We start from the raw sequence: 27,384 nt of genomic DNA on the forward strand, positions 1-27,384 counted from the left end.
CTCGTGAAGGTGGAGGTTGGTTGTGGTTTTCGCGGGTTAAGGTTAGATTGGATGGGTGGCGCGTCAGGTAGGGGAGGTCAGAGTAACAATGGGTAAGGGTCGGCGACAGCGAGTGATCCCGACTCCGGCAAGTCGGTTTCTGGGCTGGGGAGAGGTGAGTTGCGTGAAGGGAGGGAGAGAGGGATAGGGAATGGTGGTGAAGGTGGTTCCGGTGGTGACTGGCCGTTTTCCGGCGAGATGAGGGGAGGGGCTAGGGTTTGGCGGCGGTGATGGTGGTTTGGAAAATTTTGGGTTTTTTTTTTTTTTTTTTTGTATTTTTTTTAACTTTTTTTGTTTTTTTTTTATGAATTAAGATAAATGGTCCAATTATATCATGACACGTGTCATGATTAACCCCTAATTACTAACGGAGTTAACGACCGTTGGTCATTAATGGCACTGGATGAATTATTTAAAAACTGGGTGGCATTTGGTGAATTCTGAAAAGTTCGATGACATTTGGTGAATTTTTAAATTGCTCAGTGGCATTTGGTGAAATAGCCGTTATTTTTATTATAGTACGGACTATATGATTATCGGAGATTTCAATTGTTTAGGGACTTAGGGTGAAAATTTAACCCCTCTCACAGTGGTGGAAGAAGGGCCTCCTACAGTCCTACCAACTTGATTAACCTTTATTCTCAATTTTTATATAGTTAGGTACCTAGTAGCTTTAGTGTGGTACCAAATAATGGGTAGATTAGTACCAAATACCAATACATAGCTTTGTTAATACCAAACAAATTCATTGTAGGAAATAAGGTTTTAAGTTCACAAAACTTATAGGAATTTAGGAAACCTAAAACTCTACCTTACACTTAAAAAGATACAAGTATTTTGTGTATTTAATTAATCAAGCAATCATAATACCATAAAATGGTTTAACGACACTATAAAATCTAAAGTGTACTAAAATGGGTTTACATGTGCAAGTTATTATTGAACTCATAGAAGAGTAAAAAACTAACCCGACCAATCTAATCTAACCCTAAAAATACTCTAATTATGACTTGTATATGGACATAATTCTTTAGTATTACACAATTTGAAGTAAGCTGAACCCGACTTAACGGAACCCGACCTATTTACTCAAATTGACACCTATTTACTATGGACTACTACAGAACTACTCACTTCTCCCCCCTCTAGCTATCTCTGAGCTGATTCAACTCTATCAATCTTCTTCAGTTCTTTTCCAACTGAAGCTGCTTCCTTCATTCAGGAGTTCAGGTTCTTCATTCTCCCAAATTTACTTTCAATTTTTTTAAAATGCTTTCAACTTTCTGATTATTTATTTACCCTCTTTATTAGTCTGCTTATGAACTTCAATTGATTTAATCTCATTAAAAAAATCCATTTGAGTAGTATCATTTCACCATTAATGTATAATGTTGTAAATTTGGGGTTTTGCTTGATAATTTTCTGCATTGCTTGAGTTCTGCACATAGTTGAATGCAATTACAATTACGATTACAATTCATTGATATTTCTCTTGTTATGAGTATGAATTGAAGATTGAGCTGAATTTGTGGCTGATTGAGATTAGGTTTTCAATTTTACAATTAGGGTTTGTGCTGTTCAACAAGGTTGAGACTTTGAATTGTGAAATGTAGATTCTTGAATAGGTTATTTAGGGTTTTTTTTAAAATAACAAATTACATCTTGCTGAGAATATTGGTTGCTGATTTAATTTGGTATTTTTATTGGGTAATTCTCTGACAATCAAATCTTTGAATAACATCAAGTAGAGTTCATAAGTTAGCTATTTTGATTGTGGCATCAGCTTATTTGCACGGCGTAATTTCCTGTCGTGCCTCTATTGCAACCCAATCTTTGGCCGCGTTCACCTCAATCTGCCTCTATATCTATCAAGGTTTACATCAGCAAAATTTGTAAAGGCATCAAGTTGATTGCGCGTGGTATTTGATTTGAGCAGGATTAAAAGAAACTGATGTACTTGAAATCCAATTTACCTGATTTCTTTGAATTGTATAACCTCCTACAAGGGTATAATATCTCTCGATGTCACCTCCTCCAAATTCATGCCCGAATTATCTGTTTAGGTGCCCATCAACATAGTCATATAGCAACACGTCTTATTGGGCGTTACTCATTTCCAACTGCCCTGCGTGTGTTCGAACAGTTGCAAGCCCCAACAATATTTCCTTTCAATGCCGTAATCAGAATCTTGTCTGAAGAAAAGACCCAATCCTCCCTTACTGTTTCTTTCTTTAAACGTTTAAAACGGCAACCACTTTTTCCTAATGATTTTACTTTTTCTTTCCTCCTAAAAGCTTGCATCCATTCTGGCAATGCGTGCTATGTAAATCAATTCCATACCCAGATCACGAAAACTGGTTTTCTGGGTAATTCGGCGGTTTGCAATGGCCTTGTTGCTGCATATGCAAAGGGTCTAAAAGACTTTATATCAGCTCACAAGGTGTTTGATGAAATGCCTGAGAAAAATATGGTGTTTTCCTGGACCTGTTTGATTGATGTTTATGCTAAGTCTGGTCTATCTGAGAAAGCTTTGCAGCTGTTTCTTTTGATGGTTAAAGGAAACATAACACCAGAGAATGAAACCATGGTCAGTGTTCTATCTGCATGTGCAAAGCTTGGTATTGGTGAGTTGGAGAACTGGATAGAGAAATTTACGGATACTGTAAAGGACTATGGCCCTGTTAGCTCTACTGGTGACTCGATCAACATGGTGCTTACTTATTTGTATGGAAAATGGGGTAATGTGGACAAAAGCAAGGAAGCTTTTGATAGAATTGGTGATAATGGTAAAAGAAGTGTGGTAGCGTGGAATGCTATTATTGGTGCCTATGTTCAAAATGGTTGTGCACTGGAGGCATTGAGTCTTTTCAGGGTGATGATAGATGATCCTTATGCAAGTCCAAACCATGTTACTATGGTAAGCGTCCTCTCTGCTTGCTCTCAAGTAGGTGATATTGATCTTGGTATTTGGGTCCATGAGTACATGAAGTCTCGACAACGGGAAAATGTGCTGTGCACGAACTCATTCTTAGCGACTGCTATGGTTGACATGTATTGTAAATGTGGTGATCTGAGCAGAGCAAAAAAGGTTTTTCAGTCTTTGCTTTCAAAGGATGTTATATCGTATAGTGTCATGATTATGGGTCTGGCTGTGAATGGTGAAGGACAAGAAGCATTAACCCTTTTTAATGAAATGTTGAACAGTGGATTCCGTCCCAATAGTGGAACATTTCTTGGTATTCTATGTGCATGTTGTCACTCAGGATTGCTAGTGGTAGGGCGCCAAATTTTTCAAGATATGAAAATAAAATTTTCTATCTCCCCTCAATTGGAACACTATGCTTGTTATATTGACCTCCTGGCTCGAGTTGGTCATATTGAAGAAGCCCTTGACGTTGCCAAATCAATGCCCTTTAAACCTAATAATTTTGTGTGGGGTGCCTTGCTTGGAGGTTGCCTGCTTCATTTTAAGGGAAAGCTTACTCAAGACATGTCCCGAAAACTAATTGAAGTTGATCCACAAAATTCTGCTGGCTATGTCATGCTATCTAATTCATTGGCTCATGATCATGAATGGAGTGAAGTTTCAGGCCTAAGGTGGTTGATGAAGGAGCAGGGGGTTAAAAAGCACCGTGGCTGTAGCTGGATTTGCATTGATGGGCTTGTGCATGAATTTTTGGCTGGACCCTGTTCACATCCTGATGTTACAAGCATCAATGTCATGTTGGGTTGGCTGTTGAAGGAAATGAAATTGCCGAGTTAGCTGATACTTCATGCTTTTCCGTATTGAGATGCTTGATATATGCCATAAAAGTTGTGCAATATATCCAACTAATGTGGGAGGTATCTACTAATCTTTCCCCATAATTTGTACCTTGCTATGTTGTGGTCTTAAAAACTGTTCCTATATTGTGCCAAGATTTGCATATCAAATAGCCACATTACTGCTTTCAAATGATTAACAAGAAAGTTATCCCAAACTGAATGCATCTCCCTTGTCCTCTCTTCTTTGGTGTGTTGATATTGTATTTTGAACAAGGGCTCTTTGAAGCAGGGACAGGAATTTCATTACCGGAACTGTCTGGACCTTTAGTGTCTTACTCTTATACTGCAGCTTGCTGTTCTGGTTCATCAACTATGCTACTACATGCTAGAGTTATATATGTATCTGTTATAGGTTTTAAATGTAAGCCTGGTCTTTGTTTGATAGAAGCTTAATGTGAAAAGTCTTAACTTTAGGAAAGAGCTTCAGAAACAATACCCATAACATGACAGTATAATAGGAAAGACAAGTAAATGGAAGGACAGAATAGATTTCAGAAGAAATATTTTACAGGGTGATGGTCTGATGGATCATTATGAATTAAAGGGGGGGGGGGGGGGGGGGGGTCCTTTCCTAAATTTCTTGTTCAATCTGTTTTCATATTGTCTCCTGCATTACAATAATTAATAACTTATTTTTATTTCGGAATGTCATGTAATCACAGAATATGGAAGTATTCCCTTCTTCATTACCTTTCTAGTTTGTCTGCCCGTTCCTTTTGCTTGCCTCACACCAAACTTTTCTTTTTCTTTGTATCGTGACCCATTTGGAGTATGCATTATTAATTATGTAGGTGTTCACTTTGAATTGTCAAAGACAACTGTCTCACTTTTGATTATTAGCAAAGAGTTTGATTTTTGTTGTCATAAGTCCACCCTAATGTTGCATTCAACATTTTGCAGATGCAGAGAAATGTGAGCTTCTCGATTTCTTTCAGCAATACCCTGAAACTACAACCATGATAGTACTGTCAATGAACTTGGAGAGATGTAAACAAAGGGAGACTTTTTCATCAAATAATCTAGCATCTGTTTCCCTAAAAAATTAAAAAATAAAAATAAAATAAAAATAAAAAGAAAAAAAAGATCTAGCATCTAAAATTTATGCTTACAAGTTACAACACTTTGCTCATTTTTTATGACATAGTGATACATTGAAGCATTTTTCAACCTATTGCCATTGTCTTGTTATTCTGTAGGACCTAGGGGCAGATATTTTCTATACATATTATTATGGTGTTGACTTTAGTCTAATCCTAGTGCTGTTACACATACTTATGGGGATGGATCTGAATAGTTGCTTGGATTTGAGCTACATGCATTTGTCATGCTGGTGTATTGTTTGAATTGTGCAATTTTATTAAAAAGAGAAAACAGAAAGAGCCATTCAAATAAGGGAAGGGTGAGGATTTGCTGGCTCCTTTACTAACCATACTTCTTGAATCGACCAAGTAATCAGCAACAGCACTCTATGGTTGTATCACATTTATGCTTCTGACATAATTATCGGGCTGTATTGCAGAGCTTTGTGCTGTGATGTATGACATATGTTATGCGACCTTCTGTGAGGGTGTTAGTTGGGCCATATTGTCAATTGTATATAAGGACTTGAATGCTTGGAACATATATCATATATGTATATTGTCCATGCAAATCAAGGTTGGGGTTTTTTTTGCATATCCCAGACTGCTCCACTGTAGTTACTTGTTAGTTAATGATGCAGCTATTGTATCTTCTAGGGTTTGTCAATAAGCTATCTGCTAACCTTCAGATGCTCCAGTGTAATTAGTTGTTGCAGCTATTGCATCTTCTAGGGATTGTCAATAAGCTATCTTCTAACCTGTAACAAACTTGAACCAAACCTTTATAGTATTTTTACTTTAGAGTCTGAAGTATTAGTGAATAATAGTGTGGTTGGATTACTATATATTGTCCTAGCAGTTAGACATGCAAGGACAGCCAAATAGCCAAATTTGGGAACATTGGTGCTTATATTCCACCTGTTAAAAGTGCTTATAGAGGTGTGGCTTGAAATTCTTATTTAATCATGGAGGGTGTAGAGAAGGCTTAAGTGGTCAATACCTGTTAACATGGCTCAAGTATTCTTATATAATCCTATTTTCGATAGTGGTGAAGTATCTAATTCTGATGCGTATTAGTAATTCACACACTATAGCTATGGACGTTCCTTACATTTTGGAGCTTTTGAGAGATTTCCTCTGGCATTTACCTTTCTGGTTTTCATGTGTTTCACTGTGACAAGTTTTTAATTGTGACAGACTTTGCAACGTAAGTTTCATGTGTCTGACATATACTAATGTTTAGCGGCTTGATCACTGTTAGCTAATCTAATAGTGCTCTGTTATTTTGTGCATGGTTATTCCCTTCCTCTTTTAAATTTTCTTCCCTGGATTATCACAATCTGTAGTGCAGGTGACAGAACTATAAACTTTATGCTCAACATAAGAGGCTTTCGTTCTTATCAATTTTTGGTACCCTTGCAAGTTACAACAGTCCTAGAAGAAGTGTTTTAGTTTGCATCCTAGGTCTTTTACTCTTTTAAGAAAAATACCACTGGAGCTTTGGCTGTAGCAAAAATTAAGACTGCTGCATTTTTTGAAAGAATATGACTAATGTGATTTCCAATTTCAGTCACTTGTAGGCTTGTAGCGAGTTATAGACTTATTTGGCCTTAAGCCTGGAATTGTTGCATTCAAGCTAGCTTTCTGTCATTTGTGTTTTGATTCTAATCATTCTGTATCTTACCGAGGTCAGAGTTTATAGCTCATTCTATGTTATGATTTTCTTGTGTGGCACTCACCTTTCTCTATCTTCACAAATTGGATTTTCAATTTTGGTTAGTGTAAGACTCTATCCACCCTATGAACATCTATATTGCCTAAATGAAACTATTCAAGCGTTTTGCTGTTTTTGCAGATTGAACTGATTCTGTCAGTCTTGTCAGCTGTTCTCAAGTTTTAACTGGAGGAACAATGTGGAATGGCAAGGACCAACTTACTGATCAATCCTCCATATCAAATGAGGTATGGAGTATGAGTAGTGCTTGATACTTTATTTACGTAGCTGTGTTGTATTATGAAGTCTTAACTTCAATATCAAGCAATTTACTGCTAAACAGAACTGACCCTCTCTCGCGGTATTCTATTCAGGTGTGTATCACAGTGCAAGGGAGTTGATTGACTGCTCGGAAGGTCTTCTCGCCTCTTTGGTGTGGTCAATAAGGGCTAGAGACCCCCTCAATACTCCTTAATGAAAAAGATGATTGGAAGATAAATATACATACTTGAATCATATATATTAATGTGGCCACCTGTATAAAATTATAAATTGGTTCAAGTTTGTATCACGAATTAGATGTATAAGTGAAATTATAATTTAATCTTGATCTTTAGAAATCTCATGGTCTCTTTTCCTGCTCTTCTGAGAAATTTGGTGTAACTAAACCCAGAATTTGCCAAATTCGTCAAATTCAAGTAATTGTTATTTCCTTATGGTTCAATTAGGGCATTTTGGTACTGATTGTATATGGTTATTGTGGGATTCTGGTACTATTAGAGATATTAGCAAAATAACATAATTTCAATATATGCTAAGAAAGTAAGAATTATATTGCGTTTAGGAAATTTAATACGGAGTACATACCAAAATTTAACCAAAATAATGCAGAAATTAAAGAAAACTTAAACAACAGAATAACCAAATCTAAAAGACTAGAATTATGCCAAACACTACTATAGTCTATAGTCCCTTAGCACTTGCACCCTTCAATGCTTGACTCCCTTCAACCCATGAGCGAAGTACAAGAAAGTCGGCTCAGTAGCACCATCCTTGTAGTAAGCCATGACCGTAGCACCATCATCGTGCATACTCTCACCCACGAAAAACTGAAGATCACTGAGCTTCGACATCAGAAACTTTGTTGCTGCCTCGACGTTTTTCTTGAACTCATCAGCCTTATCACCCTCCAACTTAGCAGTCAAGTTCTTGATGTACCTCTTAACCCATGCAATAAACTGCTTCTTATCATAGGCAGGTTGCTCTTGCAGCCTAAAGTTATCAACAATGTCGACAACCTTGACACCCTCCTCGTCTTCAACAACTTCATCATCATCTCCTCCTTCGGCTGAAGGGTTGGCACCAATGTCGACATCAATGTGACCACCTTTGACAACCCACTTCCCTTCTACCTCCCAAAGACACCCATTGAAGAGTTCGCTGCAGCGGTACGAGTCGGACAAAAGCTCGTCGCCACTAATGATATCCTCGTACACGATCATTGTTGTAGACTTATTTTCTCTCTTCTTGCTTAAGAATAAGAATCAATGTAAATTTTTTCTTGTGTATTTTTTGTTGGCTTTCATGTAATGTTGTTATGTGTATATATAGAGAAACTTAAACCGCCTTAAAGTAACCTAATTCTAGAGGATTACAACTTTTGCAAAGTTGAGGAAACTTTTCTTTCCAAACATAAAACGGAGTACAAAAAAAAAAAAAAAAAAAAAAAAAAATTATTAAGGAAACCTAAAAAAGGTGACGTAGCATACAAGATATGTAAGGAAATTACAGCTAATTATCACCGCCTTATAATTTCTTGGATTGATAATCTGATAAAATTAAAGGACTCTCAAAATCTATGGAAACTTTTTTTAATCCAAGAATTGACAGTACTAATTTTATTTCCTAAATTCTATACATCTATCTTTTAAGTTTTAACACTTAAACAAAAAATTGATTATAGCTGGCAGTGTTTATTTTATTTCCTAAACTTTATATGTAACTTTTTTTTGGATAAATTTTCTAATTTTATTTTATAATTAGAATAGTGTAAATTGGAATTGCCAATATTGTTGAGCATGCAGTGTTTAATATAAAGTTAAAATCGTCAACCCAAATTCTTGATTAAGGACTTTCATTATTTTATTGTAAGATGGATTAAAGTTATTGTAAAAGTATTTAAAGTTACTCTTATCTACTACAAAAGTTACCATTTTTTTAGTACAAATTTTAATCTTAAAAAACACTTATATTGTATTAGATTTATCCTATTATTAGCCTTCATAGCATGTATCTATTAGAAGTTTTTTTTTTTTTTTTTGACAAGGTATCCATTAGAAGTTACACATTTAAATACAATCAAACTCATTACAAATTAAAAGTTTTACCCTTAAATTGACCGTCATACAATAAAATTAACTTAAGCCCGTTTTATAAATTGATCACCTATGCACAATATATATGAAGCATATCGCCACTTACTACGAAGGATATATAGCACATAAATATGTACTACGTATTTTTTATTAAAAATAAAATGTAGAAATTGAAAGTTTCTTATATACGAGTAACATGAAATACAAAACATATACTATATAAATTACTAAACATCTTTTTAGATCATATCGTTTTCATTTATTACTTAATAGCACATCAAGTTAGATATGGTTGGATCAGGGAATAAGTGCATAACATGTATCACAAAAATAAACAACAAAAAAAAAAGCTCAAACCCAACCCATGTCCCAACATGCTCAATAACGTGTCATAATATGTCTACCTTGTCATGTTTTTTTCGCAATAGATTGTGTCGTTTTCTTATTCTCTAGACCTAATGTCATCTTTACCTCTAGCGGTTGTGTCATGCTATATCTACCTATACTTGTGTCATGTTTTTTTCACATTAGATTGTGTCGTGTCCTTACTCTTTAGTCATCCTAACCCAATGCCATTTTTACTTCTAGCGGTTTGCTACCCCGTGTGAGGCGCACATATGGCCTAAAAGGCCGAAGGCCAACCCATAACATCAAAAACATGAAAAACTTTCTCGAAAAGTTGTGGGTTTCCCGCCAACACCTTCTTCCAACTGATTTTTCTAATTCCTCAATAATTTTCTGAGATTTTTCTCTACTGTTTTTGAAATCCCAAATCAAATTCTAATCTTACTTTTTTCATATAATCTCCTAAAAATGCATCATTTTATACACAATCTCTCACTAAAACCAAATTCTTACCAATTTTTCTATATAACTTTCACTCTCATCAAAGAACCAATTTCTTTCTTTTCAACTTTCATAACTCAAAACCCAGAAATTGATAAAAACCCAGATCAAATTCCCAGTAGATTTCATCCTAATTCATTAAATTACTCCAATTTGGTTCACCCCAATTACAAGAAACCAAATATATCAAATTCTAATCTTTCTAATGTTAATGGGCAATACTATGATATCATTTCTTGTAATAAAATGATTACAAAATATATTAGATCAGCTGATTTAGATTCAGCTCTTAGAGTGTTTAATACTATGCCTGTTAAGAATACCATTACTTGGAATTCACTGTTAGCTGGGTATTCTCGAAAACCCGGCAAGCTAGCAGAAGCCCGCCAACTGTTTGATGAAATTCCTGAACCAGATATATTTTCGTTTAATACAATGTTGTCCTGTTATTTGCGTAATTCAGATGTAGATGGTGCTAGATTATTTTTTGAGAAAATGCCTATTAAGGATATTGCTTCTTGGAATACCATGGTTTCGGGTTTTGCAGAAAATGGGATGATGAAGGAAGCAAAAAGGCTGTTTTCAGCAATGCCGAGGAGGAATAGCGTGTCGTGGAATGCAATGATATCGGGTTATGCAGAGAGTGGGGATTTGGATACGGCTGTTCGGTTGCTTAGGACAGATCCATTTAAGAGTGTGGTTGCTCTGACTGCATTGATAAGTGGGTATATGAGAATTGGCAAGGTTGAGATGGCTGAAAAAATGTATCAGGAAATGGATATAAAGAGTTCAGTAACATGTAATGCTATGATAGCTGGTTACGTTGACAATTCTCGAGCAGAAGATGCAATTAATCTCTTTAAGATGATGGTAGAATCTAGGGTCGAGCCAACTCCGTTAACTCTGACTAGTGTTCTTTTGGGTTGTAGTAATTTATCAGCATTGATCTTAGGGAAGCAAATACATCAATTTGTGTACAAGTCTCCGTTGTATAAGGATACGACAGTTGGGACATCAGTGCTGAGTATGTATAGCAAATGTGGAGTTTTAGAGGATGCATCGAAATTGTTCTTAGAGATGCCTAGGAAAGACATGGTTACTTGGAACGCCATGATTTCAGGGTATGCTACTCATGGATTAAGTCAGAGAGCCCTTGCTCTGTTCGATGAGATGAAAACCAAGAAAGTAAAGCCAGATTGGATCACTTTTGTTGCAGTTTTATCAGCTTGTAATCATGTTGGACTAGTAGATCTCGGGATGCACTATTTTGATTCAATGCAGAAGGATTATGGGGTTAAGGCTAAACGAGAGCACTACATTTGCATGGTAGACCTCCTAGGCCGTGCTGGTAAACTTAAAGAAGCTGCTGACTTGATAAAGCAAATGCCCTTCAAACCACATGCTGCAATATTTGGGAGCCTCTTGGGAGCTGCTAGAATCCACAAGAATATAGAATCGGCTGAGTTTGCTGCTAACAGCTTGCTTCAGGTTGATCCAACAAATGCAGCAGCATATGTCCAACTAGCTAATGTTTACGCTGTTAATAAGAGTTGGGACAATGTTTCTAGGGTTTGGAAGTCCATGAAGAAAAATAATGTGGTGAAAATGCCAGGTTACAGTTGGATCGAGGTAAAGAACACAGTTCATGAGTTTAGGTCAAGTGATAGAGTACACCCAGAATTGCCTGCAATTCATGAAAAGCTCAGTGAGCTTGAGATAAAAATGAAGTTGGCTGGATATGTGCCTGATCTTGAATTTGCACTGCATGATGTTGGTGAGGAGCAAAAGCAAAAACTGCTGTTATGGCATGGCGAGAAGTTGGCAGTCGCGTATGGATTGATTAAGATGCCCAAAGGCTTGCCTATTCGTGTTTTTAAGAATCTGAGAGTATGTGGAGATTGTCATCGAGCATTGAAGTTCATATCAGCCATAGAAGGGAGGGAAATAATTGTAAGACAGTACAAGGTTTCACCATTTCAAAGATGGGAGCTGCTCTTGTGGTGATTACTGGTGACTGGTGAGGATGATAATGAAACAGAAAACATCAATAAATAGGTTGTGTTATGTATCATCTTATATGTATCATGATTCTTATACTAAGTCATTTTCTCTATGCATGATTCTGACAATTAGAGCAAGGCATTCAAGAGTTTTGCTTAAACTTCTCCCATATATACACCTTTTTTCTGATGATCTCATATCAATGTATGTATTTTCTTTTGAAGTAACTCCCTAGTGTGTAGAGCAACTAATTACAGTCGGTTACATCCATCCCTATAATACTCAAAGACGTACAAATGAACTAATATGAGATTGGAAGAGAAGCATATTAGGTCTGCTTTTCTATGTTTTACTCTATGGTGATAAGTGTATTGAACATGTAATCCCTAAATGGAAATCTACTGGATACAAATTGCTGCATTGTCTTCAAAAGTACTCCAACACACAGAAGAGGCATCCACGTACAGGTCACACCCCTCCATTTCTGAGGGTGTGCTGAGACTGCTGACTGTTGAGTTCTGTATATAAATAAGAGCATAGAGTAATAACAAATTCAGCAAACAGTCTATTTATTCCTTGCACTCTTGATTACTGCCTTGCCAGTTTCTCCTACAACAAAATTTTCAAAATCCGGTAGAGAGAAAAGGTGACAGAACCAAAAATTTATTTCATTCAACTGAAATTAAAACAAAAAAAAGGTAAAGCAAAGTCAACTATTTTAAAGTAACCTTTGCAACTAACATTAAAATTCAAACTTCAAACCAAAATGATATAACTCTTTGCACAGCTTATAGTATGCTGTGTATGGCCAAAACTTGATACTAATCAAAAGTAAGATCTTAAAGTACAAAGGGCTTGAGTTTTACTAAGACAGAGCAAAGGCTAAGAAAATACAGAAAACTAGTTTGTAATTCAAGCATAAAGCACGCTTCAAATCCCATCATCCTCATCTACAAAGCAATAGCATCTCCAAAGTTTCGTAGAAGAATGATTGAGCCGCCAAACATTCCTGCAGCACGCAAAAATCTCTGCAAAACAGACCCAGATTAGCAACATATAAGCATTACAACCTATTCATTTACAATGCAAAAAAGTTATTGAAGCTAATTTAATAAAATGTAATTCTGATATTAAAGCTTTCCCCAGGCCTCCACAGACCAACAAGAAAACCAAAAACAACATGGCCTGTAGAGGCAACAAACAAATCCAATAGTGTGAAACAATAAATGTACAACACTGAGTTTATACTGGTCAAGTTGCATTCAAAAAACAATCCTCTTTCATAGTAACGATTGCTTTATTGAACAGATTACCTATAAGCTCCTCCACCAAACAATAAAGTGTGATGTGGGGTGTTCAAAAAGAACAAAACCATATCAATCTCCTAGATTCCTAAGATATCTCAAGCATCTGCATATTATCCTATACGAAACCAGTTTCTAGAGCATCAGAAAATGCAAACCGAACTAAAGAAGACATACTAATAGGGACTTAAAAAAACAATCCCAGTCAAAATTGACTGCAATAATATGCTGTCCTTAACCAGAGGTAGACAACCATGCTACAATTGAACAAAATCTCAAGTATACACGAGAACTATACCCTAAGACCAAACAACCAAAAGAAGTCCAAAGCTATACTAAAAACCTAATTAAAAAGACCAATAAGCAATTAAGTCAAGCGCCAAAACACTAATAACAAACAGGATATGGAAAACGAAAACCACAGGCAATTACTTTGCAACACCAAGCGGGTGGAAACCATAATTTAAAAACATCAGGTACATGGTATGGTGCTACTTAATCCCTCATTCAGGATATAAGATCAACCTTCCACATCCTATAATAAAACCACCAATGGGCCAATGCTTATCGATACAAATAAAACCCACTTTTACATTATATTGTCCTAAATCAATTGACCCATTTCTTGCTTATACAATTTTGCTAACCTCTTAAAGAAGAAATTAAACGCGTAAAAATTTGCAAAAGGAAGACAATATCAAACATGATCATTTTAACATTGTAACTGCCCCTTATATAAACATAATTCCAGGATATATAATCGTAAACCCCTTCCAAGTCAAACAGAATTTAGCAATCAATAAAAACATATGATTCATGCATAAAATTGCTAATCTAAATATATTAAATCGCCAAAATAGAAACGAAGATCAAATCTTTAACCATTAATCATATAAACAGATGGATTGAAGAAGAAAATAGGGAAGAAAGCCACAAAATTGAAAGTGCGAAAGCAAAAATTAGCGGCGAGAAGTATAATGATACCATGTTAAAAGCCCACTTTTCTGGGTCGTGAACCTGGGAGTGCCAGAATCGCTTAATACTGTCGACTGAGATTGGGAGGTCTGCCATTTTTGGAGCTCTGATTTAGGGTTTAGGGTTTTCAGGGATAAACGATGGAGCGCATCTACAGCAGCAATTAAGAAAGGGTTATTCGGCAAATGCCCACTATTTATTCCTTTTTTTTTTTTTTTTAAACACTATATTAATTCATTAATTTTTTTTTTTCTTTTTATTAGTTGATCCAAATTGGAGGAGAAATTACAAGTTTTAAAACCAAAATTGAAAATAAATCATTATTATTTTTTTATTATTATTATTAAATATGAGTCTAGAGTCGTTATTATTATAACACGACAATTTTGTTGCTATATATCAGGGGGAACCTTTCACCGGGGTCATTCGGGGCTTGGCCCCCCGTTAATTATTGTAAATAATTAGTTAATGAACTTAAGTAACCTATATTTACTTAAAAAATATTGAAACATAGTGATTAGTTTTGAGCAAGAGATAAAAGAATCAAATCTTTGCCCCTCTAATATGTTCAGCCAAGATCCGTTACTGCTAAAGGTGGGCATGGGCCGTGCCGGCACGCGGGCGGCACGAGCCCGACACGTTTCCGGCGGCAAACTTGTGGGCCGTGGGCCGTGCCGTGAACACAAATTTTGAAATTTGGCACGGCACGACCCGCCGGCACGTTATTTTTATAATATATATACATCAATTTTGTATAATACATATATTTAAAAATAAAAAAAATTAAAAAACCGTGGTGGCCCGCGGCACGGCCCGCTACCAAGCCGGCACGGCACGAGCCCCACCTCGGCACGGCCAAGCACGGCCCGCGACGGCACGGCACGGCACGATGCCCATCTTTAGTCAGTGCTTTACATTACCATTTTTTGCTATATTCAATTCAATTCAATTCAATTCAGCTCCAATCAGTTCAGTTTAGTTCAATTCAGCTTCAATCAGTTCAGTTCAGCTCAGTTCAATAAATGTAAACATGCCCTAAAAAACAATTTTTTTTAAAGGCTTACTCTTATTATAATACTATTATCAATTGATCATAAAGCAATTTCATAAAATACCCTAAAATAAATATAGAATTTTTATTTTTTTTTATATAGTTAACATTCAACCGCTAATTGCATTAACGGTTTTGTTCAAGGGTAAACCACTAAAGCACTCATTCTATTAGCAATTCATTGGATAAAAGTCATAAAACTACTAATTACATGTAACCCTTGGCTTAACAATTCACACAACACAACCCACCACTCGTGTTTCATATAAGGCTTGTCTTGTATCTTATTTTTTATTCTCTCTATCCCATAATAATTGACACGTTTAAGTTTTTTTTCACCATTAACATATCAACTATAGTAATTTTTTTTTTAAAATAAAAAAAAAGTAGTATGAGTATTTAAAAAAAAAACAAATTTTATCCTAAAACATATTGTTAAACAAGAATTAAATTGAATTTTTTTTAATATCAATAATTTTATATTTTTTTGTAATATTTAATTATTACATACAACAAGGTCAAAGTATGTATCAGCATATATGATACTACGTATGTCAAATATGTGTCAAATTTAACTACGTCACTCAATTGTTATTTTCTAATATAAGAATTACTCCGAGTACTTTTACCATTTTCTTACAAATAATAATCCATAGGAAAATTAAAATAAAAAAATAAAAAGCTAGAAGGAGGGCCCATGAGATGTTAGTGGCCAAGCAATAATGAACACGTGGGCATAACAGCATCGGATAACAAATCCTTTGTCCATCACAATTTCTGTTTACAAAACTACAGAGATTGCCTTTCAAGAAATCTTTCCCTTTTGATTGTATCAAAATATAGAAACTAAATTAAAGGCTAATATTATTCACAAACTCTGCTGAATAACTACATCAGCAAAATACCCAAAATGGAAGCCTCAGCTGCACTCAGCAGTAGAGGAATTCCTGTTGTAAAGTTTCAGTGTTTTTCACATGCTTTCAATGGAAGAAGGGCAATGCAGGTTTTGTCTATGGCCACTAAGAAGTCCAACTCGTCATCGTCCACCAAAACCACTGGCTCGAAAAAGGTAATAGCATTTTATTTCGGTTCAAATTTAGTTGTCACATTACTAGTTTAAATTCAAATTTAATTGTCACACTACTGGTTTAAATTATTCGTGTTTCAAGCAATTATTTCTTATAATTTTGAGCTGTAATTTTCTTGCTAGTAGTGGAAATGTGGAAACCTGTTATGACAGCATGCAGTATTTTGCAACCTTCTTCATTTTTGAGATCATGAATTCTTGTATACCCTGAAAAACAGTATCCTATTAGGCTTAAAATTGAAATTTGATTTATTATTACGAAATAAAGGGAGTAAAGTAGAAGTATTAATGTATTATTTTCCTTGGAAAATTGAAAAATGATTTTGCATTCAAACAAAGAATGCTTTATCTGCAGAAAGATTCTTGTTCTGTTACATATTACGTAGTAGGAGTTTTTGAAATATGGTTTTAGTGATCAATGTATGGTTTAAAACTGTGTGAATGTGGAATTGTGGGGGGTAGTGTTTCATACTCGGTATTTGAGAGGAGATTCGGTGCAAGGTGAAGAGTTGTGTAACCCTCATCCTCGCTTTCTAAAATAAATGCAGGGTAATTCGGTGAAGCTGCTGACGCGGGTGGAGCAGCTGAGACTGCTGACAAAGGCAGAGAAAGCAGGGTTACTTTCAGCAGCAGAGAAAGCAGGATTGTCATTAACAATAATAGAGGAACTAGGTTTGCTGTCAAAGGCTGAAGAGTTGGGTGTTTTATCAGCAGCAACAAACCCGGAAACCCCATCAACCCTTTTTACGCTTAGCCTGGGGCTCTTACTTCTTGGTCCTGCTTTCGTTTTTCTGGTACCTGAGGATCACACCTGGGAGATAGCTGTCCAGGTTTTGGTTGCACTGCTTAGTGTTGTCGGAGGATCTGCAGCTTTTGCTGCTTCGAATCTTGTTGCAAACCTACAGAATGTCGAATAATTTTTGCTGGAGAAATAATATATGCTCTTTATTTGCGTATTTATGTAATTCGTTCAATCTATTCTTACCATAGATTATACTGCTTGAAGGCCTTGAACTATTATATATACTTGAAGTATGAATACATTTGCTAAGGATCATAAAAGGAATCTTTTCATACGTTACGAACAAATTATAGATACACAGGATTGCAGGTTAGTGTTACAAGAAAAACATGACTTTTGATGCTGTGAATCTATCTTACGCTTAGGTGTACCTTTCCAGGACAGCGCAGGCATGACATGCACCCTATGCACATATGCACATCAACACTGATATATGCATGACACGCACTGCCCAGGGCGACAGGGCATACATACATGGTACACAAGCTCACAAATATGGTGTGATTCCCCTCTCCCCAAATGCATTCTGTTAAAATGGATCCCAAACCTATGCGCCTTAGCATGTCGAAGCTTAAACTCCCATACACCAAAAATAAATCAATATCTGTTCTTTTGTATAGATAAAAATACCAGAATACACTACCTTTGTAGAGAACATGAGTTTAGAAACATCATACAAAATCCACCAAACGGCAACCAGGCCATCATGAGCCAACAAAAAAATTGTAAGAGAAAAAATTGGCACATTATTATTAGGAAAGTAATCAAATTTCTAAATTCATATATTAGAACACCAAAAAAAATATAAAAAAAATAAAAGCCGCATTCAAAAGGATCAAGGATCCTGCAGTGCCTAAACCCTAAATTAACAGTTAATAGGAAAACTCATCACGTGTATACCAAACAAATCAAAATATTGTTCTGCATCTACTTCTGTCCACCTTGACGACCAGGGTTTCCAGTTCCATTCTGATCAACTCGTTGATAACCCTCAGCTCCTCTTCCAGCTCCACCCCTAGGTTTACCTGAAAACTCACCCTGATTTCTAAAGTCGCTTCTTCCATAACCACGACCTCCACCAAAGTTTCCACGCCCTCTAAAGCTCTCACTGCGAAAGCCACCCCTTGAAGATGGGTACCTTCCTCTTCCACTACTAGCAGTTGCAGCAGCAGATACTGCAAAATGAATATCCACTGATCATTAAACACCATTTTTAAATTCAGGGAACGATTGTTTCATATGGCTTCTTTTTTGTCAAAGAGAGATGGATGCAAGGCTGAAACTTTAAATTTACCTCGAGTTGTAGTTCTCTTTTCCTCTATTACAGCTTTACGGCTCCCTATCAAAATGGGAGAGGCCTGGGGAAATACAATTAAGAGTGGAATCAATGAAAGTGGTGTCGTAAACAATAATCAGTTAAATGTGCATTGTCACGGAAATGCAAAATTGGACATTGACTCCAAATTACTGCTTCACCAAAAATAATAGGATAAAAAAATGCATGATTTTCACTTCAATTTAACGGTGTTTGCATATTTAGGACATCACAAAGCCTAGAGCTACTTCATGTTAACAGCCTGAAGCTCAACAAAAGCTAGCATACAATAAATCAATAATACTTCGTCTAAGTGGGGCCATTGTAAAGTCATTGGCAATACGAACCATCAAGGTTAAAAAAACCCATTTAAGATACATTCTTTCATACTTAGTTTAATGAGTGAAGATGAAGTAAATTATATCATTATATGGGGTATACGTCTATACGATATCCTATCACCTGACTTCTTAGGTCAGTGATGTCAGTTAATTTGATGCAAAGGAAAGCAAAAGGAATATCACAGCGACGACTTTAGAGCAAGAAACAGTCAGACTGTCAGAATATCCAACCCAAAAATTACAGATCAAATACTCTAACCACAAACCATTGGCTCCATTCTTACTCCTGCATCACCAGTCCCTATACTACATCATAACCAGAAATAAAGATTGCCAGAATACTTCACTGTAAAAAAGCTGCTGACTTGACCGATGATTCAGATTAAGCACCATACATTCACACTCTTCTACTTTTTATTTCCTATATTGTTTTGTCATTCTTCTTCCTACGATTGGGAGAGAAAAGGAAGGGAGAGCAAGAGTTCGCCATACACTAAGTACAGGAGAGTAGATAAACTACATACAGCAGGATGACTAACACTGTCAAAGATGACATTTGTAAGAATATTTTTAAACATCATACCTCAATTGCAGATTTCATGGAGCTCGCGGATTCAAACTCGACAAAACCAAAGCAGAAACCCTGCTGCTTGACAAAAAAACCATATATGTAATTATGCAATATTGGAACAAAAGAAGGAAATGAGGGTTGGAAATTTTTCATTAATAATTAACAGAAGCTTTGTAGACAGATACCTTATTACTTCGTACTTGGACACCACCTTGCTTAATTGGCCCAAATTTTGCAAAGACCTCCTCAAGTTGAGCAGAAGTTGCATTTTGTGGCAAATTCCGCACATATATGGAGTGACCTTCAGCTTCACAAGATAAAAGGCACGACTCAGAACCATGGAAAAAGGACACCGAAACTAGAACGCTATGAAAATTATAGATAGAGATGACCATCACCCGGTAACTATCATCATCATATATCCACAATTTACATCCATGTGCATCACCTTAATTACAACTCTATCTGATCCTTCTCCAAGGCTACCACTACTGCTTTTTTGAGATTCAATGTAACTGGGTTTATTGAAAATGTACCTTTAACTCAGCTGTAATCATTCCAAAACCTATTATATCTAAAACAACTGTATTTCCTAACCTATGCAAGAATATATCTAATTTTCTAAGTATTAACCAGATGAAAGCAAATGCCAAATTCCCAATGGCATGCATCAGTGAAACTCATGCTAAATACTACGTAAAGTGTATTCAACCACAGCAAATCGATGGAATTGACATAAGCCATTCAATTCTGTAAAGGTCTTTCTGTAATACTTTGTAGATTTCAATTTCTTGTACCGTAAAAACTGTTTTGAAAATTGTAATGCATGCATGCATCATTAACACAACATGACATCCATTTCAGACCAATACTTTCTTGCACTATCTATTTTAAAATGCTATGAAGGACATTAGTATAATTATCAGATTAAGATATACGATAACTTCAAACTCGTGTTAAAGATTCTTGATTCTTATCAAACAAAGATCTTGGGGTTAAAAATTACTTCAACTGTAACCTAAAAGAGAGATATGATCCAAAAATCTTAAATTACAATAGTAAAATTGATACCTTCGAGATTGTCAAAGAACATATGACAAACACTCACGAGATGACACTTCCACAACAAAAGAAGCAAAAAAAAAAAGAAGACATAGCAAAAAAAAAAAAAAAAAAAGGACGAAAAGAAGCAAATCAATCACCTTCCTCAGGAACATCGCTTTTTTCAGGACCAGTTTCACTGGTGGAAGCTGATGACTCTGATACTAGAGCAGGTTTCACAGCGACTTCCTGTTTTCTAATTGGAGGCTTGACCTTGACGTTAGATGCAGGTGCTTTGACTGATGCAGGTGATATATTGGCCTTAATAGCCTTCAGCTGTAACGGACAGCTATTTAGACAGGTTCAACATTAAAAAAATAAATTAAAATAAGAGAGTCAACTGTGAGCTTACAATTGATGCATAGGATCTCTTGGGTCCATCATCTTGAGAGGCAGATAGCTCTGAAGTGTCAGTTACAGCCTTGCTCTGATCTAACTGACTTGGGGGGTCAATAACCTCTTCTTCAGTTACTGATCCATCTTCATTTTCCGAAGGATCACATACTTCAGCCTCATTAGTAAGATCCTCCTCATACGAAGATTCAGGAACTGGTCCATTATGGACTGGAGCAAGAGGAGGCTGCTCTGAAAGTAAAATGAAATAAAACTATGAAATATAATTCTCAACTAAACTCCAACGAGCGTTCATTTATAGACTATAGGTAAAAATCAATATGCACCTGGCTCTGATGCCTGCGGAGCTTCTTCCACATGTTCAACAACAACATTAACAGGATCTGGGGCTGCCATTGCTGACTCCTCATCTTCTACATACCTAAAGACGTCATTTAGGACAAAAAAACCTTTCTCTTGAGGAGCCAAAAAGAATGATTGTGAGAATTTCTTTCTCACATGATCCTTCCCAGTCATGTAACCAGTAACCAAAACTATCACTCCACCCCCCAGGGATAGCTGAGCATCAGCAGTCTTTATCTCAGCAACATAATCTTTGTAATTCAAAGACACGATTTTTTCATTAATTCCCTGTAAAAGTATTACATTTCAGTTAATACATAGATATAGTTACATCAAATCTCATCCCCCCTTCCCAGAAGAATCTAATGACCTGGTTATTCAGTGATTAACAAGAAGACCAGGAGGTGAAGTGTTGCATATATAAAGCTACTAGGGGTCACTATTATACTTATACAGCACAAACAATAAAATAGTACATTCTAGAGTCTACAGCATAATCAAAATTTTCAGACATCATTGCATCAAGACAAGAAGTTCATTAGCATGTAACACTATCCGGTTCCTCGTTATTTTGTAAAAAAAATTCAGAATACACTTAACACTTCAGCTTAATAGCCAGAATTGCCACTATGGGGAAGGGGGAAAAAATCATCAAATTAGGAACTATTATACTAATGTACACTTTACAATGCCAGAGATATACCAGACACTCGTACTATTGAAGGAAGAATCAATGTAGGTTTTTTTTTGGCAACCAATATTTATTAATAACTAAAATAAGTATATAACGGTTTCACAGTAGCAAAGCAACACCAATAGACCGATAAACCAACATCAGTACACCTACCTATACACTAAAGATTTTTAAAACTGCACCAGCAATCCCTAGCCCCCCCTTTCTAGGAAAGATTCTAAAACAGAGCTCTTCATGGCTTCATTTACAGAATCAAAGTAGGGCTCTTGTTTCCTTTGACAGCCAAAAAGAATAAATATAATAAATTTATCACCTATCTCTGTACATCGAAGACTAACCTCAAACACCAATAATCTAGAGATCTTGTTCCTAGAGTCTAGACCAAATCATGATCATTTATTATTTTATTCTAAACCTCCTAATGCGACATTGCCAAATTTGCACTATGAGATTCATATGATATTTAACTGGTTATACTCCAAGCAGGAATACACACTAAGTCTTTACTTTGTATTATATCTAAACTTATTTGAACTTAAATTATTTTGTCTAACTTATCTGAAATAATACGAATGTACGAAATTTTCTGAATAAAACTACTTTCTCATTTTGTCTGAAATTATTCTGCGTGAGCTTTATTTTCTGAACTTTTTTTAAAATAAGATAAAAATAAGTTAAAATAGGATGAAACAAACAGGCCCTAGAAAGAGCTGCATAGGTAATTGAAATCTTCAAATTATTAATACAGCTTTCTAAATTCTACTAAACATACCGGCATGGTCGTAGCAGATGTCATGACCCCATTAGAATCTGGGCGACTCAGCACACTTGAATCTTGATAAAATCTGTAAACCAATTCTGGTGATTGGTGAAGAATGAGGTAATACTGCTCCACAAAAGCATTGCCAACAATTTGAGCACTTGGAGTGCTGGCAGGACTTTCTGCCTGAGTTGCCATCTGAAACAGAAAGTCTAGATAAGCATACTTCACAAATTAATATTGCCAAAAGGAACCAAATAGGTCACAAAGATAAGCAATCAACAACAGACGTTGATTTAAAGTGTAGAACTTGCTACAATGATGGCTAATCGTCTATGTGCACAGTAAGTCAAAATTATTGCAGAGAAAACCCATGGAAAAACTGAAGTGAAGGACAGAAAGGAGAAGCCTAGGCAGAGAAACATCATAAACCAGATAAAACTACCAAAAAACTTTTAAATAAAAAAAATAAAATAAAAAAAAAAAGGAAAAGGAAAAAGAAAAAGAAAAAAGAAAGATTTCACTGTTACAAAGTTCCTGTACCCATCCCCAGGTCTTTAAGATTTGGTATAAAAATATTACTGAAATGAACAGGCTCGACTGAGGACAAAAACACTTGAAGAAGCATCTTCACTTAGACCACTTCCATGACTACTTTTTTATTTCAATCTTCATAAAAGTGATTAGTGATCTCAGCTCATAAATACTCTTCAGGGTATCAAACCAGCTAAATGAAGCTTAGATTAAACTTGGTCAGACTGAGATCAGCCTAGTAAGCTCTGGTGTTTCTTTCAGCTTTACAACTGGAGGTTCACTAATAAAATATAACTATATAAGGAATATAGATCATTTATAGTAAACTATTTATGTGAAGGTATCTAGGACTGAAATACACAGTTACACACACCATCAACCTAGCTTCCTCTCTATTCTTCAAACTTTTCCAGAAGATCATATCCCAGATCCATCTTAGCAAGATTTAGCACCTAAGGAATGCTTAATAAGTGCCTATTCTGCATCCTAAAAAATACTAATAAAATTAAGAAAATGGTCTTACAGAAAACCGCTGCTCATTTCACCTTTGGTATGCAATAATCAATAGCAACAGCCTTTGTAGTACCCGACCTTTACCCATTTAATCTCTCCTACATCTCTCTATTTTTCCAATTGATAAACAACCCTGCTGCAGTCCAGCAGCCACCCTTCAGAAACCATCAATCACCACTCCACGCAGCTCAAAATCACCTATGCAATAACCTCAAAGTTACAGCAACTAAAAACCCAAAGAATAAGTAAGCTCATACTTTCCCTCACTTTTGCTTCGCTTAGGTTTCATGCATGGAAAATTGATGAAGGTAGCTACTGTCTTAAATCAATAAAAACTTCAACATGGCTAGCCTTTGTCAAGTATACTTCAAAGTTCTATATCCCTTACACCCCTGGGAAGGGCGAATTAATATGGTTGTAAGCAAAGAGGGGTGAATACAGTAAGGACAGGTGGCAGAATCACAGAAAGGCGTATGGACTGGTGGTTTGAGCAGTGTTGGTGAGAAAGAGAGAGAGCTGCAAGTGATGGACAGCAAAAGAGGGAAGAGAGGACATGTCGCTCCTTTTTTTTTTTTTTTGGAGGGGGAGGAGGGTAATGATGTTCAGATGTTCCACAGTCAAAACACCACAGTCAAGTAGCACTACCAGGTCTTTTAGGTATCAAGTCCAATAGTCCAATCCATTTCATCCTTGAACAATAACCAAAACACCCCCAAAGAGCTTTAGAAGGCCCAGCTACCCAACCCCACAAAGAAGTAATTCAGGCATCCCCAAAGAATATCACAAGAGAAAGTAACTCCCAAAGCAACACTGCAAAATTCCCAAATACATCTGATAAATCTCAGTCTCTTCAAATGATATTTTCATAACAATTTTGGAACATGCAGGTACTATAAACTTGGAATATAAATGTGGCGATAGAAAGTATAAAAACTATAGGCCAACTACAGAAAGAGACAATACTAGGTTAGATTGAGATTAAGGTTACTTGCATTAAAGGTTTCCAAAAATAATGGAATGAGAATAGCAAGAAAAATGCATCAATAAAAAAATTTTGCCATCATAGCTCACAATCACATGTAACTGAAAGTAGTTTGGGTTGTGTACTTGTGTTTGTACCTTTTTAGGCAGACAAAGTAGACAGTGCCTAAGAAATAAAAAGGAGACACCTTGAAGTCTTAAACAGGGAATAATATATACTTGTACAGTGTACAGTATATAAATACATAAATTTTATTTTGGAAAATAAGAGGGAAAAAAAAAAAGGTAAGTTACCCAGTCATTTCCTATAGATACACACTGACTTGATATCAAATTGCCCTTTTTGCTCACTTTTGGATATTTGGTATATACAAATACTCTTCTTAATTCCTATCATAAACCTTCCCCCTGATCCCAAATAACACATACACACCTTTTATCCATAGAAGGTCTTGCCACACCTAAGAATAATCATTGCTAAATAAGGCAGATTGTGAAGAGCACAAGGCTACTATCATAAGCAGTCACATGCTGCAAAAAAAGTTGTGGTCTTTTTCAGGCTTGAGCAACAAGGCACAAAATGAATGACCCTTGTTCTTTAACAAAAATCGCCACAACTTCAATTAAACAAAACCAAAATCTTCCTCTCAAGGCCGTCAAGGGTCAATTCAAAAGGTTAAAAGAGGTAGAGAGAAAGGTCAGCTGAGGTGTAATAAATCACCTAGAGAACATAGACAACCAACCAGAATCATACACATATGAATGAGCAAAATTTAATCAGATCATTCTAGAAATACATTATTGATGCAAAATTGGCGAGCAAGCTCATATATTTATGGAAATATAGGAAAGAACTTGACAAAGAACTAGAATATCTCTATTATATAAGTCAAGAGGGGAGGCTATGGTGTCCCACTGAATACCAATATACCCTTTGTGTTTTTTAACAAGGCAAGTTATTCAATTCTCAATTTAATCATCAATCATCAAACTAATTGACTGTTTAAAACATTTAGAAAGGAAATAAGAACAAAAACATTCCTTCATTACAAGAATTGATATCACACTATTAAATACTTTAATGAAAAACTTAATTATGCAACAAACTATACATGACAATAAACTCAAATTGCATCCATCCATAATTAGAGCTTAAGATTTCATATTAATAAAAAAGATTGGTGTTTTTGGCAATTGGCAGTAGTAATCATTAAATACCATCCAACTACATGTAGCATTGACATTTCATTCTTATCTATTTGACACTTCTACATGTACTAATCATTAATTCTCAACCAATTACACGCGTTAAATCTTGAATTGTAATAGAGATAATATAGCACTTTTATCAATATCGGTACTCATACATCGAAATCGCGTGCATGAATTAAGACTTCTATAATACTAGAGAGACTATATTACTAGCTATACATTGAATTAGATTGATTACTACGAGCATGAACCTGAATTCTGAAATCAAACAATACTGCAAGTTTCTAAGCATAAAGAACAAGGGAGAACAAAAATTGTAAATTTAAAACCGAATTAAGACTTCTGAATTGACGTGAGAGGTCTAATATCCAGACTAATAACTAATACGAAGTACAAGAAGTCAAAAACCTAAACAATGCGCCTTAATTGCAAGCTCAACAATCTGCAGGTCAATGATACAAGCATAAACCTCGAATATTTACAATATCCAACAAAATCAGCACCATTATAAATACAAATCTGTAAAATCATAAAAACCCCAACAACAATATACACTCAAAATTAACAAAAAAGCTCATAAACCCAGATCAATTTCCTCATATATCTAAAATAAACAACATTAATCAAACACCCAGATGAACATTTGAAGGAAAAAATTAGAATCTCTAAACAAAAAGTCATAAACTGGAGCAAAAATAATCAATTGATTTGTAAAAATAGTACCTTTTGTAATGGATTTGGGTGGGGCTGAATTTGATCTTGATGATTCAAATTATGGATGAGAGAGAGGAAGAACCCAGAGATCTAGAAACACAAAGAAGAGTAAACGCAGTAATTGGGATTTGGAGAAGGAAAAAGAAGTGATTTTTGCAAAGCTGAATAAGATGGTGATCAGATCAACCAAGAACAATTGTTTTTATGCCCAAATTTGGGTAGTTTAGTGATTTTCTTATTTTCGTCTTTCTTTGCGAGTTTTTTTTTTTTTTTTTTTTTTTTTTTTTGGGGGTACTAAATTAAAAAACTATGCTAATTGAGTTTTTAAATACGGATCTTTGCTAGTTTTGAGAGTTTTTTTTTTTTTTTTTTCGAAATTGATTGTATTCCAATCAAGTGTAGAATTTGTTTTAATGATATATGATATAGATGAGCTGGCTATAGCATCCCACAATAATATAAACTAGTGTCATGTTAGGGCAATGTCCGGATAATTGATTGAATTTTAAGATAAATTTTGTCTCAAATCATATTTTCTAAAATTATAAGTATCATAATTTGACTTGCTATTTCATAATTTTGGATATTTTGAGATAGAATATGGTGTATTATATTATTTCAATCATCTACCCATAAATTAATTAATGATCAACTGTATTTATATTTGTTTAAAAGAAAAAAAAATACCACCACTCCTATCCTATTAAATCAAATTTAGATTTTGATATTTATGCAATAATATAGATCCGCAAGCTAGAGAGTATCTTAGATTAATATAAATCTTGTTGTTTAGTTGACTTTACATGCATAATATGTTTTATAATGTTTAAAGTTTAAAAGAAAAGTGCATGAAT

General features: G+C 35.4%; 4 protein-coding genes, 1 long non-coding RNA gene and 1 pseudogene across 8 annotated transcripts; 3 read left to right on the forward strand and 3 right to left on the reverse strand.

The window, feature by feature from the left end:
- Positions 1–1,148: 1,148 nt before the first annotated feature.
- Positions 1,149–7,406, forward strand: LOC145598967 (putative pentatricopeptide repeat-containing protein At3g08820). Of its 3 annotated transcripts, XM_081655364.1 has the most exons (4): positions 1,150–1,269; positions 1,823–3,882; positions 6,799–6,905; positions 7,032–7,406. In XM_081655364.1, exon 2 carries the CDS (start codon positions 1,991–1,993, stop codon positions 3,800–3,802), a length of 1,812 nt encoding a protein of 603 aa, XP_081511490.1. In that variant the 5' UTR covers positions 1,150–1,269; positions 1,823–1,990; the 3' UTR covers positions 3,803–3,882; positions 6,799–6,905; positions 7,032–7,406. The 3 variants fall into 3 exon arrangements, 2 of the variants coding, with proteins under 2 accessions (XP_081511490.1, XP_081511491.1); XR_014103665.1 differs by lacking the exon at positions 1,823–3,882 and having other exon boundaries at positions 1,149–1,269; XM_081655365.1 differs by lacking the exons at positions 6,799–6,905; positions 7,032–7,406 and adding an exon at positions 4,765–6,786.
- A 67-nt stretch (positions 7,407–7,473) lies between these two features.
- LOC145598965 (translationally-controlled tumor protein homolog pseudogene) lies at positions 7,474–8,269 on the reverse strand (annotated as a pseudogene).
- Positions 8,270–9,701: 1,432 nt separating this feature from the next.
- On the forward strand, positions 9,702–11,886 carry LOC145599353 (pentatricopeptide repeat-containing protein At4g16835, mitochondrial-like). Its single transcript, XM_081655745.1, has one exon. It carries the CDS (start codon positions 9,846–9,848, stop codon positions 11,880–11,882), a length of 2,037 nt encoding a protein of 678 aa, XP_081511871.1. The 5' UTR covers positions 9,702–9,845; the 3' UTR covers positions 11,883–11,886.
- A 709-nt stretch (positions 11,887–12,595) lies between these two features.
- Positions 12,596–14,308, reverse strand: LOC145598789 (uncharacterized). Its single transcript, XR_014103616.1, has 2 exons — positions 14,168–14,308; positions 12,596–12,907 (listed from the first exon to the last, which is right to left on the reverse strand). It is a non-coding gene; the product is annotated as an uncharacterized LOC145598789 (long non-coding RNA).
- A 1,686-nt stretch (positions 14,309–15,994) lies between these two features.
- LOC145597955 (uncharacterized) lies at positions 15,995–17,254 on the forward strand. Its single transcript, XM_081654234.1, has 2 exons — positions 15,995–16,278; positions 16,845–17,254. Exons 1-2 carry the CDS (start codon positions 16,120–16,122, stop codon positions 17,211–17,213), a joined length of 528 nt encoding a protein of 175 aa, XP_081510360.1. The 5' UTR covers positions 15,995–16,119; the 3' UTR covers positions 17,214–17,254.
- Positions 17,255–17,742: 488 nt separating this feature from the next.
- LOC145597533 (nuclear transport factor 2-like) lies at positions 17,743–26,829 on the reverse strand. 2 transcript variants are annotated; one of them, XM_081653722.1, is made up of 9 exons: positions 26,540–26,829; positions 22,589–22,788; positions 21,107–21,410; positions 20,779–21,011; positions 20,528–20,702; positions 19,511–19,632; positions 19,338–19,400; positions 18,393–18,456; positions 17,743–18,273 (listed from the first exon to the last, which is right to left on the reverse strand). In XM_081653722.1, exons 2-9 carry the CDS (start codon positions 22,772–22,774, stop codon positions 18,026–18,028), a joined length of 1,395 nt encoding a protein of 464 aa, XP_081509848.1. In that variant the 5' UTR covers positions 22,775–22,788; positions 26,540–26,829; the 3' UTR covers positions 17,743–18,025. The 2 variants fall into 2 exon arrangements, with proteins under 2 accessions (XP_081509848.1, XP_081509846.1); XM_081653720.1 differs by having other exon boundaries at positions 17,745–18,273; positions 22,589–22,774.
- Between the last annotated feature and the right edge of the window lie 555 nt (positions 26,830–27,384).

Source organism: Chenopodium album, chromosome 20 (assembly GCF_948465745.1).
Source record: "Chenopodium album chromosome 20, dcCheAlbu1.1, whole genome shotgun sequence".
NCBI classification, from domain to species: Eukaryota; Viridiplantae; Streptophyta; class Magnoliopsida; order Caryophyllales; family Amaranthaceae; genus Chenopodium; species Chenopodium album.

Bases quoted from the DNA above. Each gene is read 5' to 3' on its own strand.
- LOC145598967 (XM_081655364.1), top strand. From the start codon at position 1,991: ATGTACTTGAAATCCAATTTACCTGATTTCTTTGAATTGTATAACCTC.
- LOC145599353 (XM_081655745.1), top strand. From the start codon at position 9,846: ATGCATCATTTTATACACAATCTCTCACTAAAACCAAATTCTTACCAA.
- LOC145597955 (XM_081654234.1), top strand. From the start codon at position 16,120: ATGGAAGCCTCAGCTGCACTCAGCAGTAGAGGAATTCCTGTTGTAAAG. The intron at 16,279-16,844 runs GTAATAGCATTT...AAATAAATGCAG, and splicing joins AAACCACTGGCTCGAAAAAG to GGTAATTCGGTGAAGCTGCT.
- LOC145597533 (XM_081653722.1), bottom strand. From the start codon at position 22,774: ATGGCAACTCAGGCAGAAAGTCCTGCCAGCACTCCAAGTGCTCAAATT. The intron at 21,012-21,106 runs GTGCATATTGAT...TTTTACTTTCAG, and splicing joins TCCGCAGGCATCAGAGCCAG to AGCAGCCTCCTCTTGCTCCA. The intron at 19,401-19,510 runs GTATCTGTCTAC...TTTGTCAAGCAG, and splicing joins TCCAAGTACGAAGTAATAAG to CAGGGTTTCTGCTTTGGTTT.